This window comes from Anthonomus grandis, chromosome 3 (genome assembly GCF_022605725.1).
Source record: "Anthonomus grandis grandis chromosome 3, icAntGran1.3, whole genome shotgun sequence".
NCBI classification, from domain to species: Eukaryota; Metazoa; Arthropoda; class Insecta; order Coleoptera; family Curculionidae; genus Anthonomus; species Anthonomus grandis.
This window is the reverse complement of record NC_065548.1, coordinates 4,639,345-4,655,958: the sequence shown is the minus strand read 5'-3', so window position 1 is coordinate 4,655,958 and position 16,614 is coordinate 4,639,345. Positions and strand designations below refer to the sequence as shown.

The window sequence follows — 16,614 nt, the reverse complement described above, 5'->3', positions numbered from 1 at the left end:
GGGAAAACAATCAATGGAGAATATTATACCAACTTATTGGATAGATTCAATGAGGAACTGAAAGAAAAAAGACCACATTTGGCCAAAAAAAAGTTTTTTTCCACCAAGACAATGCAAGGGTCCACACATGTGCAGTTTCCATGGCAAAAATCCATGAATTAGGTTACGAATTACTTCCTTATCCGCCCTATTCTCCAGATTTAGCCCCCAGTGACTATTTTGTATTCCCAAACTTTAAGAAATGGCTCGGCGGAAAGAGATTTGACTCCAACGACGAAATCATCTCTCAAACAAATGCCTATTTTGATGACCTCGACAAATCATATTTTTCCGAAGGGATAAAAAAATTGGAGAAACGTTGGACTAAGTGTATAGAACCCAAACGAGACTATAAAAATAAAATAACTTTTTATATAAAAACCTGTCTTTTATCCAAAAAGTTACGGACTTATTGACCCGCCCTCGTATTTATTGTATATACATGGAATAGACAAAGAAGTCAGAAAAAGTAAGAATCTAGTCAGTGGTTAAAATTCAAAAATTCATGGTTAAAGTTCAAATTACAACTCTAACATTTTACAATTTATTCGAACTAGGCTACTGCCTACTAACAGCTAAAACCTATACTAATAAATACAATAGATAAATAAAGCCAAATAGGTTTTTCAAGGCTAAACTTAAAATTATATATAAAAAACGTTAAAAACTTCTTAAAAAAGGAACCTACTGAACATCAGTTAAAAATATAGAATTAGAAAATAAATCCATACTATCTACTAATTGATCCAATTCTGACTAAGTGTGATGAAATTTATGAACTTGCAATGAATTTAGTTACTTTTCAAATAAATTAGGTCTTTTATAAATTTTCTGGACCTATTTTTATTAGAAATTATCCCACTTCTGAACTGTTTCCAATGGTTTTAAATAAGTCCCTAAAGCATCATCCCATACTAAAATCGCACATATTAGGCGTGCCTGTATATGTCCAATGATCTTAAATATGAAAAATCGAAAAAAATTTTTAATTCATTAAAGTTGCCAATAAACGATCTTAAATTATTAATTACATGCGCAATATTGCTGGTCCATTTTAAATGTGGATCTTTTTTTAATTAGTTTATCTGTAAGAGAAATATTTAATATATTAAAAGCAGACAATGAGTCAATATATCATCCCAATCAAGTGACTTATTTACATCGAGTTTTTGGATGGTGATAACCTTATTCATGCGGATATAGACAGTGTATTTTGTTACGGTATTTTCGGAGTCTCGATAGGCCTTTGACACTGAATATGATTTGATTTAGCCACTTGTAAAGTCTTTGACAGTGTCTATAGAAAAACTTGGTTGTAGTTTATTTACAAGTGTACAATTCCAAGTAATGTTTTTTATTGATATAGAAGTGGGTATTCACATAATCATAAAATTGCATCATTTACGAGCAGTTCTCGAAATCCTTGGTTAATGAAGTGGGTGGATGCAACAAAATACTTAAAGCGGAATATTACGAATTTACCACATCTAATAAAAAATAATTAATGTCCTCACGTGAAGTAACTAAACAAGTAATCCCAAACCGTTCGAGACACTCAACAAATAAACCTAACGATTATTATCTAAAAACTTTAATGTTTATTTTGGCTAATACAATCGTTCAAAAATCATTAAGTGATCACGAGCCTTTTAACGACTTTTAATTTCTTTTTAATTTACTTAGATTCGAGGGCTATTGTTAACATACGAATTTTCTAGTAGAATTGATCGGTATTGAGGACCAAGGTGAGTTTATTCATTGAGGGTTAAGCATAATTCCATCAGGTCTAAATTCTTTTCTATTTAGACAACAAGGCTCAGTTGAATATCCGATACTTGGCAACGTTGTGTCTGTTTATTAATGAAATAATCCAAAACTACGATTTTTAATGCTATCGATAACTAGCCCTCAGATTAGTAATTGTTGCACTGTAGGTGGTTTTAACAATGGGCATTTATTATATGCTGTTTCGTGGTATATTTAATATCCTATTCGAGAACAATATATAGTAGGACATTCATGTCGCATTCACCAGTTGTGTATATTCAATTGTTAGTGCTAAGCAGACTCCAGGTAGGTCCTATGAAATTTTATTGAAACACCCCTATTAAATATCACGCATTTTTATCTACGATAAAACTGAAAAACATAGCCACGAGCCTGATAAATACACGATAACAAATTCTGATCCTTTTATTTGACTTTGTCTCGATAGACGGTGAGCCGGTGTTGCAAAATCCTCTCAAAAGAGGCTCGACTATATTATGATAACAAAAACCGAATAACGAAGGTCTTGACCCCCGTACTAACAGTTTAAAAACCCGATCTTATGACTCGGATAATTATGTAAATAGAAAAACACTTGATAAAGGATATCGGGTTGGTTTGTTTACACGCAGTCGTCAGTCGTAATAAGGATGCTCTTTGCACTCGAAAAGAAAAAAGGGTAACTTAAGCGTTTTGCAATGTTTTCCATATACTTGTGATCTGTTGTTGCACATAGTGTTGTTACCAAGCGATACCAGAATGTCCATCTCAAGACGGTATGTGTAATCTATATAGTTTCATAATAACAAGGATATATGAGTGTTTTCTTGATAAGAAATGCTTCAGAACAAACACAATTTTTTTCGTATTTGAAATAAATGTTTATTTGGGTTTCTGTATGTATTACTTACAGGAGTGTATTTGGGCTTTAATAATAAGGTTCATAGAATGTGGTCATTTTATATGATGATGATACTGTTTTGCTTAGAGTAATCCCAAAGGATGAGTTAGGTTTTAAAGTTGTTAGTTTTACTAAGTCAGGTTATGTGGGCTAAAAACAGTTCCATGTCGATGGGTTTATTTTAATTGAAAAATAATTGTTTGTGATTTTAGGAAAACTGTTTACGGTATTAAAAAATGAATTTCACTATTGGATTTGTTAGGAAAAACTAGCTGAAGAAGAGTACCATGTCAATGGGTTTATTTTAATTTTTAAGGAAATTATGTAATTTTAAGAAAACTGTTGATAGTATCAAAAAATTAATTTCACCATTGGATTTGTTGGGAAAGAATAGCTGAAAAAAGTCACTTGTTATTTATTTTAATTTTAGAAAAGTTTTTGTTATTTATCAATAAATTATTCTGGAAAAATGCAGCTCTCTAACTTTCTATATTTTTGAGTTATGGGCATGTTTTAAAAAAATCGCAATTAAAAAAAAAAATTCATCTTATACGTTTTTTAAAAAACGCTGAAATAGGTGTCTAATCATTTTAATTGAGGAATTGTTGTACAAATTTTCAACTCTCTAACTTTCTTCGTTTTTGAGTTATAAGCATGTTGGTAGAATTTTTTAAGAAAAAAATTAAATTTTCTCAAAAAAAAATTCTTTTTTATCTCCTTGTACATTTTTAAAAAAACGCTGAAATAGGTGTCTAATCATTTAAATTGAGGAATTTTTGTACAAATTTTCAACTCTCTAACTTTCTTCGTTTTTGAGTTATAAGCATGTTGGTAGAATTTTTTGGGAAAAAAATTTAATTTTCTCAAAAAAAAATTCTTTTTCATCTTCTTGTACATTTAAAAAAAAAACGCTGAAATAGGTGTCTAATCATTTTAATCGAGGAATTTTTGTACAAATTTTCAATTCTCTAACTCTCTTCGTTTTTAGTTATAAGCATGTTTGTAGAATTTTTTAAGAAAAAAATTAAATTTTCTCAAAAAAAAATTCTTTTTCATCTCCTTGTACGTTTTTTAAAAAACGCTGAAATAGGTGTCTAATCATTTTAATTGAGGAATTTTTGTACAAATTTTCAACTCTCTAACTCTCTTCGTTTTTAAGTTATAAGCATGTTGGTAGAATTTTTTAAGAAAAAAATTAAATTTTCTCAAAAAAAAATTCTTTTTCATCTCCTTGTACGTTTTTTAAAAAACGCTAAAATTGGTGTCTAATCATTTTAATTGAGGAATTTTTTACAAATTTTCAACTTTCTAACTGTCTTCGTTTTTGAGTTATAAGCATGATGCTAGAATTTTTCAGGAAAAAAATTAAATTTTCTCAAAAAAAAATTCTTTTTTATCTCCTTGTACATTTTTTAAAAAACGCTGAAATAGGTGTCTAATCATTTTAATTGAGGAATTTTTGTACAAATTTTCAACTTTCTAACTCTCTTCGTTTTTGAGTTATAGACATGTTGGTAGAATTTTATGGGAAAAAAATTAAATTTTCTCAAAAAAAATTCTTTTTCATCTTCTTGTACATTTTTTAAAAAACGCTGAAATAGGTGTCTAATCATTTTAATTGAGGAATTGTTGTACACATTTTCAACTTTCTAACTCTCTTCGTTTTTAAGTTATAAGCATGTTGGTAGAATTTTTTAAGAAAAAAATTAAATTTTCTCAAAAAAAAATTTTTTTTTATCTTCTTGTCCATTTTTTAAAAAACGCTAAAATAGCAGTCTAATCATTTTAATTGAGGAATTGTACATATTTTCAACTCTCTAACTCTCTTCGTTTTTGAGTTATAAGCATGTTGGTAGAATTTTTTAAGAAAAAAATTAAATTTTCTCAAAAAAAAATTCTTTTTCATCTTCATGTACATTTTTTAAAAAACGCTGAAATAGGTGTCTAATCATTTTAATTGAGGAATTTCTGTACAAATTTTCAACTTTCTAACTGTCTTCGTTTTTAAGTTATAAGCATGATGCTAGAATTTTTTGGGAAAAAAATTTAATTTTCTCAAAAAAAAATTCTTTTTCATCTTCTTGTACATTTTTTAAAAAACGCTGAAATAGGTGTCTAATCATTTTAATTGAGAAATTTTTGTACAAATTTTCAACTCTCTAACTCTCTTCGTTTTTGAGTTATAAGCATGTTGGTAGAATTTTTTAAGAAAAAAATTTAATTTTCTCAAAAAAAAATTTTTTTTCATCTTCTTGTACATTTTTTAAAAAACGCTGAAATAGGTGTCTAATCATTTTAATTGAGGAATTTTTGTACAAATTTTCAACTTTCTAACTCTCTTCGTTTTTGAGTTATAGACATGTTGGTAGAATTTTATGGGAAAAAAATTAAATTTTCTCAAAAAAAATTCTTTTTCATCTTCTTGTACATTTTTTAAAAAACGCTGAAATAGGTGTCTAATCATTTTAATTGAGGAATTGTTGTACACATTTTCAACTTTCTAACTCTCTTCGTTTTTAAGTTATAAGCATGTTGGTAGAATTTTTTAAGAAAAAAATTAAATTTTCTCAAAAAAAAATTCTTTTTTATCTTCTTGTCCATTTTTTAAAAAACGCTGAAATAGGAGTCTAATCATTTTATTCGAGGAATTTTTGTACATATTTTCAACTCTCTAACTCTCTTCGTTTTTGAGTTATAAGCATGTTGGTAGAATTTTTTAAGAAAAAAATTAAATTTTCTCAAAAAAAAATTCTTTTTCATCTTCATGTACATTTTTTAAAAAACGCTGAAATAGGTGTCTAATCATTTTAATTGAGGAATTTCTGTACAAATTTTCAACTTTCTAACTGTCTTCGTTTTTAAGTTATAAGCATGATGCTAGAATTTTTTGGGAAAAAAATTTAATTTTCTCAAAAAAAAATTCTTTTTCATCTTCTTGTACATTTTTTAAAAAACGCTGAAATAGGTGTCTAATCATTTTAATTGAGGAATTTTTCTACAAATTTTCAACTCTCTAAGTCTCTTCGTTTTTGAGTTATAAGCATGTTGGTAGAATTTTTTAAGAAAAAAATTTAATTTTCTCAAAAAAAAATTTTTTTTCATCTTGTACATTTTTTAAAAAACGCTGAAATAGGTGTCTAATCATTTTAATTGAGGAATTTTTCTACAAATTTTCAACTCTCTAACTCTCTTCGTTTTTAAGTTATAAGCATGTTGGTAGAATTTTTTAAGAAAAAAATTAAATTTTCTCAAAAAAAAATTCTTTTTCATCTCCTTGTACGTTTTTTAAAAAACGCTAAAATAGGTGTCTAATCATTTTAATTTAGGAATTTTTGTACAAATTTTCAACTCTCTAACTCTCTTTGTTTTTAAATTATAAGCATGTTGGTAGAATTTTTTAAGAAAAAAATTAAATTTTCTCAAAAAAAAATTATTTTTTACCTCCTTGTACATTTTTAAAAAAACGCTGAAATAGGTGTCTAATCATTTTAATTGAGGAATTTTTCTACAAATTTTCAACTCTCTAAGTCTCTTCGTTTTTGAGTTATAAGCATGTTGGTAGAATTTTTTGGGAAAAAAATTAAATTTTCTCAAAAAAAAATTCTTTTTTATCTCCTTGTACATTTAAAAAAAAAACGCTAAAATAGGTGTCTAATCATTTTAATCGAGGAATTTTTGTACAAATTTTCAATTCTCTAACTCTCTTCGTTTTTAGTTATAAGCATGTTTGTAGAATTTTTTAAGAAAAAAATTAAATTTTCTCAAAAAAAAATTTTTTTTCATCTTCTTGTACATTTTTTAAAAAACGCTGAAATAGGTGTCTAATCATTTTAATTGAGGAATTTTTGTACAAATTTTCAACTTTCTAACTCTCTTCGTTTTTGAGTTATAGACATGTTGGTAGAATTTTATGGGAAAAAAATTAAATTTTCTCAAAAAAAAATTATTTTTTATCTTCTTGTCCATTTTTTAAAAAACGCTGAAATAGGAGTCTAATCATTTTATTCGAGGAATTTTTGTACATATTTTCAACTCTCTAACTCTCTTCGTTTTTGAGTTATAAGCATGTTGGTAGAATTTTTTAAGAAAAAAATTAAATTTTCTCAAAAAAAAATTCTTTTTTATCTCCTTGTACATTTTTAAAAAAACGCTGAAATAGGTGTCTAATCATTTTAATTGAGGAATTTTTGTACAAATTTTCAACTTTCTAACTGTCTTCGTTTTTAAGTTATAAGCATGATGCTAGAATTTTTTGGGAAAAAAATTAAATTTTCTCAAAAAAAATTCTTTTTCATCTTCTTGTACGTTTTTTAAAAAACGCTGAAATAGGTGTCTAATCATTTTAATTGAGGAATTTTTGTACAAATTTTCAACTTTCTTCGTTTTTGAGTTTGAGGTGAAAAAGAGTCTATATTTTTCGCCTAAATATAAAAGAGCTACAATGCGTTTAAATTACTAATCAAATTACTCAGAATCTTCTCATGATAAAAGTCGCAACAAACCTCAAACTGTACGCCTAGAAAATATCTGAAACTTATCCTAAAGGCTCAGAAAGTCTTAAGTGAAAGCTACTGAGCCACAAGCGATTTAAGTATGACATTAATTTTTTAGGACTTTCAACTGCTTTGACTAAATTTAAAATTTGATTATTCAGAAAGTACTTAAAAACACATTTGTAGTAGTTCAGAAAGGTGCAAATGAAGAGTGTTAACTCCTTATATGCAGATGACACTATGCTTCTCAAACCTCGCTCACGAGAACAATATAACCTACACTGCTTTACATGTTCATTGATTTTTAAAGTTTTTCAATATCCTCTTTAGGAATAATTGATTTCCATATATAGATGAGAGATTTTTTTGATGGATTCTCGATTTCATCTGATAAATTTCTGGGGGTTAAAATTGGGTTTAAATCTGGGCTTTTACCCCAGATTACCGTCGATTTTGACCAATGGATTCATACCAAAACAACCCCAAACCATGATATCACCATATTTTATTGTGGGTCGCGTATATTTTGGGTTAAATCTTGATTAATGAATTATTCTAATGGAATTGAGAATTTTAAACTAATTAATGAATTATTCCAGGCAGTTGAGGCATAATTTTAATTAAAGCGTGTGAAATTAAAAAAAAAATCTACAGTTCAATTGCCTGGAATTGAAAGATCATTTTAACCATATCCTGAATTTTAAATTAATTAATGAATTAATTATTCCAGGCAATTGAGGCATAATTTTAATTAAAGCTTGTCAAATTTTAAAAAATCTACAGCTCAATTGCCTGGAATTGAAAATTCATTTTAACCATATCCTGAATTTTAAATTAATTAATGAATTAATTCTTTCAGACAGTCGAGGCATAATTTTAATTAAAGTATGTGAAATTAAAAAAATCTACATCTCAATTGCCTGGAATTAAAAATTCATTTAACCATATCCTGAATTTTAAATTAATTAATGACTTAATGATTCCAGGCAATTGAGGCATAATTTTAATGAAAGTGTGTAAAATTTTAAAAAAATTACAACTCAAATGCCTGGAATTAAAAATTAATTTAACCATATCCTGAATTTTAAATTAATTAATGAATTATTCCAGGCAGTTGCGGCATAATTTTAATTAAAGTGTGTGAATTAAAAAAAAATCTACAGCTCAATTGCCTGGAATTGAAAGATCATTTTAACCATATCCTGAATTTTAAATTAATTAATGAATTAATTATTCCAGGCAATTGAGGCATAATTTTGATTAAAACGTGTGAAATTTAAAAAATCTTCACTCAATTGCCTGGAATTGAAAATTCATCTTAACCATAATAATTAATGAATTAATTATTCCAGGCAGTTGAGGCATAATTTTAATTAAATTGTGTGAAATTAAAAAAATCTACAGCTCAATTGCCTGGAATTGCGAATTAAATTTAACTTTAACCTGACTCCTAACCTAATTAATGAATTATTCCAAGCAGTTGAGGCATAATTTTAATTAAAGTGTGTAAAATTAAAAAAAAAACTACAGTTCAATTGCCTGGAATTGAAAATTCATTTTAACCATATCCTAAATTTTAAATTAATTAATGAATTAATTATTCCAGGCACTTGAGGCCTAATTTTAATTAAAGTGTGTGAAATTGATAATGCCTATATTAAAAAAAACTGAGTCATCTGTAAACAGTAATCCCAAACAGTTCTGAAAATAGATCAAAGGAAATACAGTTCTGATTTTCTGCTTTGATGGTTGTGGGTCAGTTCATTCAGTGCGATCTAATGAATTGTCAATTAGTTTAGATGTCTCTTTCTAATTATGTTCACCAGTTTTTCATCGGAGTACTGAGTTATAGTTTCCAAATTAGCCAATAGCAAAAGAGATACTGTCGACCCTTTTCCATTTTAACCAGTTCAACAATAATTATGTATAAATTGTAATTTAATATGGAGTCCAGTCACATTAAGCTGTATGTACACATAAGACAATGTATTAAGGATTCATGATGAAGTCCATTTGTCACTTTTTTTATCTGACATCCTTGTCTTTAATCTAAAAGATCGAAGTTTGTTAAATGCAATGGCTTTATGTCGAATTGTTATCCAGCACTGAGTGGTGCCTTTCAAGGAAGCCGTTTTGTCTTAATTCTATATTTATCAATGATATTACTAGCACTATTATGACTAAGTATCTTATTTGCAGTGACTAAAAAATATTTCGCATTATAGAGACTAATGAGAATTGTGTTCTACTGCAAAGAGACATTGACGCTTTAGCATACAGTGTATGACAATCTCTCGTACAATATAGAAGATCGACTATATAAGAAATCTAGAGGTCATAATTGGCAACAAACTGACATTTAACAAACATATTGATGAAGTTGTTAAACCTTCGTTTCAAACTCTTGGTTTCATAATGGGGTCAACAAAATAATTTAAAAGGTTGGGCAGTCTGGTTGTCTAATTTTATAACGTTTAGTGGCTCTATAGGTACATTCAAAAACAAAATTAATTTAATGATTATGAGCTTATAACCATCAAATACCTCTTTCTGTATAAACTCCCCATATTAATTTTTTTTTGCCTGTAGTATATTCTGCAGTTGTGAGCTTGCGATTTCGGCTGTTTGTAAGTCATTTCAATTATTATAGACTGTTCTGCTCTTAACTTCAGCTAGTAAACTTTATCTGTTGCGTAATTATTTCTTGATCTGTTAAGCACAAGTTGTCTTATCATTGCCTAACTAATGTTTCAATGTTTGCTAAATAAATAAATCAAGCCGAACTAAAATGCCCACTTCTTTTCCAGATACGACCTCGACCAGAGCGCCTTCTCACCCACAGAGCTTGATGACAGTTTCATGTTGTACTACCGTCACCCGGTAGCAAAAACCACCACCAACGCCAACATGACGGAAACGAAATGCGTGAAGGCATCCAACGAGCCGGCCATCAAAGCAGACTTCGGCAACATCTCTCCGAAACCACGCCCCAAAGGCACCGATGACGGCTTCAAATCCGAAACGTCGCAGGTGGGCAGCACCATCTTGAAGGTAGCGAATCAGATCGTAGCCGGTAAACGGGTACCGGAAACCCCGAAACCGGAAGAGGAGTGCGAACAGCTGTTGGCCAAATTCGATCCGTACAGGAGACGCGGTAGTAGATCGTTGCCCGCTTCTCCCCTTAGCTCTCCCAAGAGCAAAAGGAGGATGAATCAGTACTTTACGGGTCCGTATTTGGAGGCGGATAAGTCCAAGGGTTGGATATTGTCGAGTCTGTTGGCCAAAAGGGAGATTTCACAGTCGATGGGTTTTATCGGGGAGGAGAAGAAGGAGGAGTTGGAGAGAGCCTCGTCGGCCGTAAGTGTGGATGAGGCCGCCGCTATCTCCAAACAGAAAACCCAAGTGTTCAAAGCGAAACCTTCAGAGTTGAGAGAAATGAATTTTTGGTCACCTACTTCGATGTAAATTGTGTTCTTCTTGACATATTAATATATATTTTGATATTTTGTGCGGATCTTATATTAAGGGAATATTTATTTTTATTTGACTATACGTTAAAATTTAGTATTAATGTGCTGTAATAATTAGGTATATTTTTTTTTATTATTTAAGTTATTTAATTATACTTGAGTGAGTGATGGGTGTTTGTGTTATAGTGTGCGTGAAAGATGATCTGTGCGAGCAATAAATTCTTGTTTCACATATCAAAAGTTGTCGAGTAGTTGTTTTATTTAGAAGAATACCTCATCCATCCTCTAGGAGATAAAGTCTCATACGTTTAATACATGTTTTGCTTACTCGAGAGCCATCATCAGGCGGCAAGTCCGGACTTGTACTGTTATTCAACTCACTTAATATGCATCGACATTTACGTTTGATATTTTGACCACGTTACATCGTGTCCTCTAAAGTATTAGTATTTTGCTTAGAAAAAGGGGATAGCATCATTTATTCAAATGTCTTCTAATGAGGGCAGCTCTGAAGATGCCCAGGAAAATATTGGTAGCAAAAGAAATCTGGAAAAGTAAGGCAAAGTAAAATTACTAGATTAAAAACGGTGTCAATTTGAAAAAAATCAATACAAATATATCTGAAACTAAAAAGTTAGAAAAGCGCAATTTGCTACAAATGTTATACAGGTAGGAGGAACTACAACCACCATATTTTGCTTATAGGGTGACTCAGCCATTGGGCCCGATGTACCTCAACTCCAAAATTTTAAATGGCACCACCTCTTTTGTGTTTAGTTTTAAATTAAAAGGTTATTTGGAGTAGTATTCGCCTGCACATGAATTTTTCCTAAATTTTATACGGGAAAAGTCAAAGGTAAACTCTGTTTTTATGAAGTGCGATTTTATTTCATTAGATGCTCAAAATGCATGCACATTCTGTAATAATCCGTGGCCGAAGATCATCGAGTGAACCTGGTTGCGTTTTAATCACAACGGTTTTTTAAGTGACTTCAGAGAAGAAAAAAGTCGAGGGATGTTAGATCCGGTGATCTCGCCGGCCATTTCGTGGACCTCTTTTCCAATCCACTGATCTGGAAACGTTTCATGTAAAAATTGCCTTACAGGAAGATTATAGTGCGGTGGCGCTCCATTTTGTTGGCCAAACGGAATCATCATGATAATATTATCAAAACCACTTAACTTACACTCTGCCATAGGTCGAGTTCCATAAAGCAGATCTAGTTTTTCAAGGAATGGAATGTCACATCGGATCTGACCACTTACAGAATTTGATTTTGCCATTCATATAAGCAGCTGTTCTAAGTTTTTTCAGTTTCATTTTAATCTGGTCATGTGACATATATATATGTCCTTCTTCCAGTTTTTTTAGGAGGTTTTTATAAATATCCACATGACATTATCTATTGGAATCCATAAGTTCATTGATTTTTATGACCGATGCTAATAATTGACTCGTTCCAGTTAACTCCCCTTTTCTGCTTATCGACACTATTAGCTTCCTTTAAAGGTCTCCTTTCATTATAATTTACTATGTTATGTTATACGTTTGTGCTAACGGCAGTATGGCAGCTAAAAAAGGCAAAATTTTACGAAAAAAAAAAACAACGAACAAAAATAATTTGTGAGGAACCTTTCTCCAAAGTGAATGATTGTCGAATGTCAAAAACTGGCAATTGCCATGCAACAAATGTCAAACAAGTGGCGCGTCATTCAAATTTAGTCCCAGAATAAAACCCACAGGTGTTTACACCGACACAAATGATATTTAAACCACTCTATTCAGAAATGCTCAAATTTGTGTATTAATTTTTAGTACGCGCCTAAACACTCGTGTACTAAATAGATGCACATCCTGTAATAATGCGTTACCGAAGATCAACGAGTAAGGCTGGTTGCGTTTTAATCACAACGGTTTTTTAAGTGACTTCAGAGAAAAAAAAATCAAGGGGTGTTAGATCCGATGATCTCGCCGGCCATTTCGTGGACCTCTTTTTCCAATCCATTGATCTGGAAACGCTTCATGTAAAAATTGCCTTACGTTACCACATTTCATTATCATTTACTGTGTCTAAAGGTCTCCTTTGATATTTTGACCACGTTACATCGTGTTTGCTAAATTCTTAGTATTTTGCTTAGAAAAAGTGTGTTGCATCATTTGTTCAAATCTTTTCTAATGAGAGCAGCTCTGAAGATGCTTAGGGAAATATTGGTTGCAAAAGTAAAGCAAAAAAAACTTACTAGACAAGAAAGTCGATCAAACAGGCTAACAATTTGACAAAAAAACTAAAAACGTTAAAAATTTGCTACAAATGTTATACAGGTAGGGGGAACCATAAACACCATATTTTGGTTATAGGGTGAGTCACCCTTTGGGTTCGATGCACCACAACTGTCACATTTTGAATCACTTCTTTTGGATGCACATCCTGTAATAATTCTTTGCCGAAGATCATCGAGTGAAGCTGGTACCGTTTTAATCATAACAGTTTTTAAGTGACTTCAGAGAAAAAAAGTCAAGGGGTGTTAGATCCGGTGATCTCGCCGGTCATTCATCATTGGACCTCTTCTCCCAATCCACTGATCTGAAAACGCTTCATATAAAAATTGCCTTACAGGAGGAACATAGTGAGGTGGCACTCCATGGGTTTTATTGTATGGTTGTTTTATTAATAACAATACCTCGTGCATCCTCTCTGAACCAAAATCTCATGCATTTAATAAATGTGTCGCTTATAAATCGCTTTCTGTACATGATGCGCGTATTTTTTCTTGCCAGACCTGTGTAGACGACGCATTAACCCCAACAGAGCTTAGTTCCAGCAACCATTGTCCTGGACGTCTGATATCTTTGCATAAAGATATGGAGTGGCCTCCTCGTTCACCGGATCTTTCGCCTTGTGACTTTATAAGGCTACCTACTACAAGCTCAAGTTCCTGCTCAATCCTTTCCAAGGTCATACTACGAGGAATTCAAACAATTCCACCTACTATACCTAGACTGCCTCTAGAAAAATGGACGCCACCTATATGATGTAATATTTTGACGCAGAATGTTTTATTTTAATATATGTAAATGGCAATGGCTTAATAAATTTTAAATTCATTGCATTAGAGTTTTTTTTTTTAAATTACGATACCTCCCTACCGGCCTCTGTACTAATAAGTTATCTTAATACTTGACGTATAAAAGCTCATCCTGAAAGAAACTAGGGGTTTCTGAAAAAATAACTAGTAGGTCATCATACAAGAAACTTAATTTAAAGTGTATGATCAAACAATCTAGGGGTTTGTGCAATTATAACTAGAGAAATTTTTGAGTCAAAAAATCATATCATCCAATTATTTAAAAACTGTTGTTCAACTAATCGAAGACTTAAGGTCATAAGTCGGTAAAAAAATGAAAAATCGATATAGAGCCCTTGAAATGATTTGATGATCTCTTTTTTTCTAGAGATTCAAATGGAGAATTAGAAAAAAGGTATTCACATGGTACTATGTTTTCTAAAGAGTTTCATAGTAATTTTAAAATTGTTGCTCCACTAATCGTAGACCTTACATGAGTAAGTCTTTCAATATAAAAAACTTTCGTGAAACTGGATATAGAATCTTTGATATGCGATTCTTCTTAAGCTCCTTTTTTCTAGAGATTCCTATGGTAATATAATAATTTTCACATATTTTACCATTACAAAGGGAAATTTATTTACGAATAACCCTGTAAACTTCTGATGATAAAGAATAACAAGTTATTTAATCAGAGTTGAGTTGAGATTTAATCAGAGTTGAGTTCCTTAATTCAGAGCAAACCATTGATAATACAAAAAAACTGGGTTTTATTATTGAATTAGTAAGGAAAAATTAGTCGAAGAAGAGTGCCATGTCGAAGTGCCTTTTTACGAAAGTTTTTGCGATTTTTGGGAAACCATTTATGGAATCACAAAATCGACTTTACTATTGAATTAGTCAGAAAAAATTAGATAAAAAAGTACCATGTCAATGGGTTGGCTTAATTAAAAAATATATTTTTTTGAACACAGTGAATTTTTGCTCTAATAACGCTGATAACTCAAGAACCAGTGATAATTGATACACAATTTGCTCATTGCAATTTAATTGCACTACTATCCTAGCATTTTTTGAAAAATATCCAGTTTGTCGAGCAAAAATGTTTTTTTTTAAGAGAGTGCGTTTTTTCTACCGTAATTTTCAAAAAACACCAATAACTCAAAAACCAGCTACAATAAAAATTTGAAAATATTGTATATGATGTTCTTTGACTTTCCAGAAAAATCAAAAATACAATTTTGAAAATTTGTATACAATTTAACTGAATACTTGTGGCAGCACTTTTCAATAGAACCCAAATTAATAATCTGCAAAGGCCCCAATTCATAAACAACAAACCAACAGAAGAGTTCCAACATCCATAAATCTTCCACGACGACATTTGTAATACCAAAAGAATTTCCGGTGCCCTCGTTATCATCCCTCTTACGCTCATTGTTCAGGGCGAATTTTCCATAAATGGAAATTTGTGCCAAGGAAAGGAAGACGTTTGTTTTCCGCCTAAGCCTGCCTGGGAAAACCTTGAAACAGAAAATAAACGAGCCAGTAGACCGCATATAATCATGTTTCATGGATGAAACCTCGTTGTGTTTATGGATAATTAGAGTGTCTGCCTGAATTGTATAAGCGATGGTTTATTTATGTTTATAGAATATATTCTTGAGGAATATCCAAGTTTCAGATAAGATACCATGGAATTTTGAGGTAGTAGTTACGTTAATTTTTTTTCAATAATTTCTATACAAGCATAATTTATCTGATATCTGGGACGTATCCTCTATTATCTCCCCTCCTGTCAACTCCATTATTCTAGATATAGAAAAAGAAAAATCAAACCAAGATCTTGCTTCTACTATTCTATTTGTCAAATCGTTCGGTACGTATACTGTATTTGGGGTGCGTCATAGTCCAGTAAAATTTAATTTTAAAATGTTATAATTACTTACTATTATTAAGTGATGTAAAAATTATAAAGAAATCAATTGACGCATCAAACATTAGAGTCATTGTTAAAAATTCTTAAACAAAACTAAAAGCAGGTACAATGAACCAAAAATTATTTTAAAATATGCATTTAAAGCACATTGAAATAGAAAAACTAATCTAGAAGTAAATTAGAGAAAAGAAAGAATAAAGGAGTTAAATTTTAAAATCTAAGATTGACTACTTCAAAAATGGGGAATTTCTTATAGGCATTTGAAGCCTTAATATTTGAATTAAATTAAACCTATGATTTTAAAAGATTTACTACCAGAAAAAGATGAATTCCTTCCAGGTAGTTCAAGCTTCAATTTTCTTCACTTATGAATAAATCCCAATAAATCCGAACAATAAACCCTTTCGTATGAAGCTAATAATGAGTATAATTCAAACTTTCAAAGAGTCTATGATAGAGTTTTCTATTAAGAACTCCTGTTAACAGTCAGAAAGCGAATTATATTTTGAAAGGTATTGTGCCATACATAAATTGTTCAAATATTTTCAGAGAAAATAGACATGTTTCAGATGGAGATGAAACGTTCATCAGGGAGGGAGTATGAAAAACTAGAAGTAAAAGAAAACCCCGGGAAACCTGATGGTAGACGCGTATGCGCGTGCCTGGAAAATCCAAAGTGTCCGCCGTAGGAAACGAAACGAGGAAAATCAATATCGGGCCTGCCGTTTTCCAGATACACGGAAAATCGGGCATGGAAAACGGGTTTGGGCTTTAGTTACAGCGAGTCGTCGTGACGACAACACAGACACACACACAACACACACGTATTTCTTTTAGTATATTGATTTCGAATATTTTTGTTGTTTTCCTTTTTTTGCTCTTGGTCGTGTGAGTGGGGGTGTTTTTTTTTCTCTTGTGGGTGATGTGGAAAATGGTAAG

The 16,614-nt window shown here is 30.8% G+C and overlaps 2 protein-coding genes across 6 annotated transcripts in view; both read left to right on the top strand.

The window, feature by feature from the left end:
* LOC126734695 (uncharacterized) overlaps positions 1-10,913 on the top strand; it is a 51,768-nt gene extending 40,855 nt beyond the window's left edge. For 3 of the 4 annotated variants that reach the window (XM_050438405.1, XM_050438406.1, XM_050438407.1), the window contains one exon: positions 10,008-10,913. In XM_050438405.1, the coding sequence (XP_050294362.1) occupies positions 10,008-10,665 (658 nt within the window). In that variant the 3' untranslated portion in view covers positions 10,666-10,913. Of the gene's footprint in view, positions 1-2,419; positions 2,583-10,007 lie in introns of those variants that run through there. The other variant, XM_050438408.1, reaches the window with a different exon arrangement.
* Positions 10,914-16,460: 5,547 nt separating this feature from the next.
* The window catches only part of LOC126734289 (tubby-related protein 4), a 54,605-nt gene continuing 54,451 nt past the window's right edge, over positions 16,461-16,614 (top strand). For both annotated transcript variants that reach the window (XM_050437847.1, XM_050437846.1), the window contains exon 1: positions 16,461-16,609. The gene's annotated coding sequence lies outside the window, so the exon portion shown is untranslated. The remainder of the gene's footprint in view (positions 16,610-16,614) is intronic.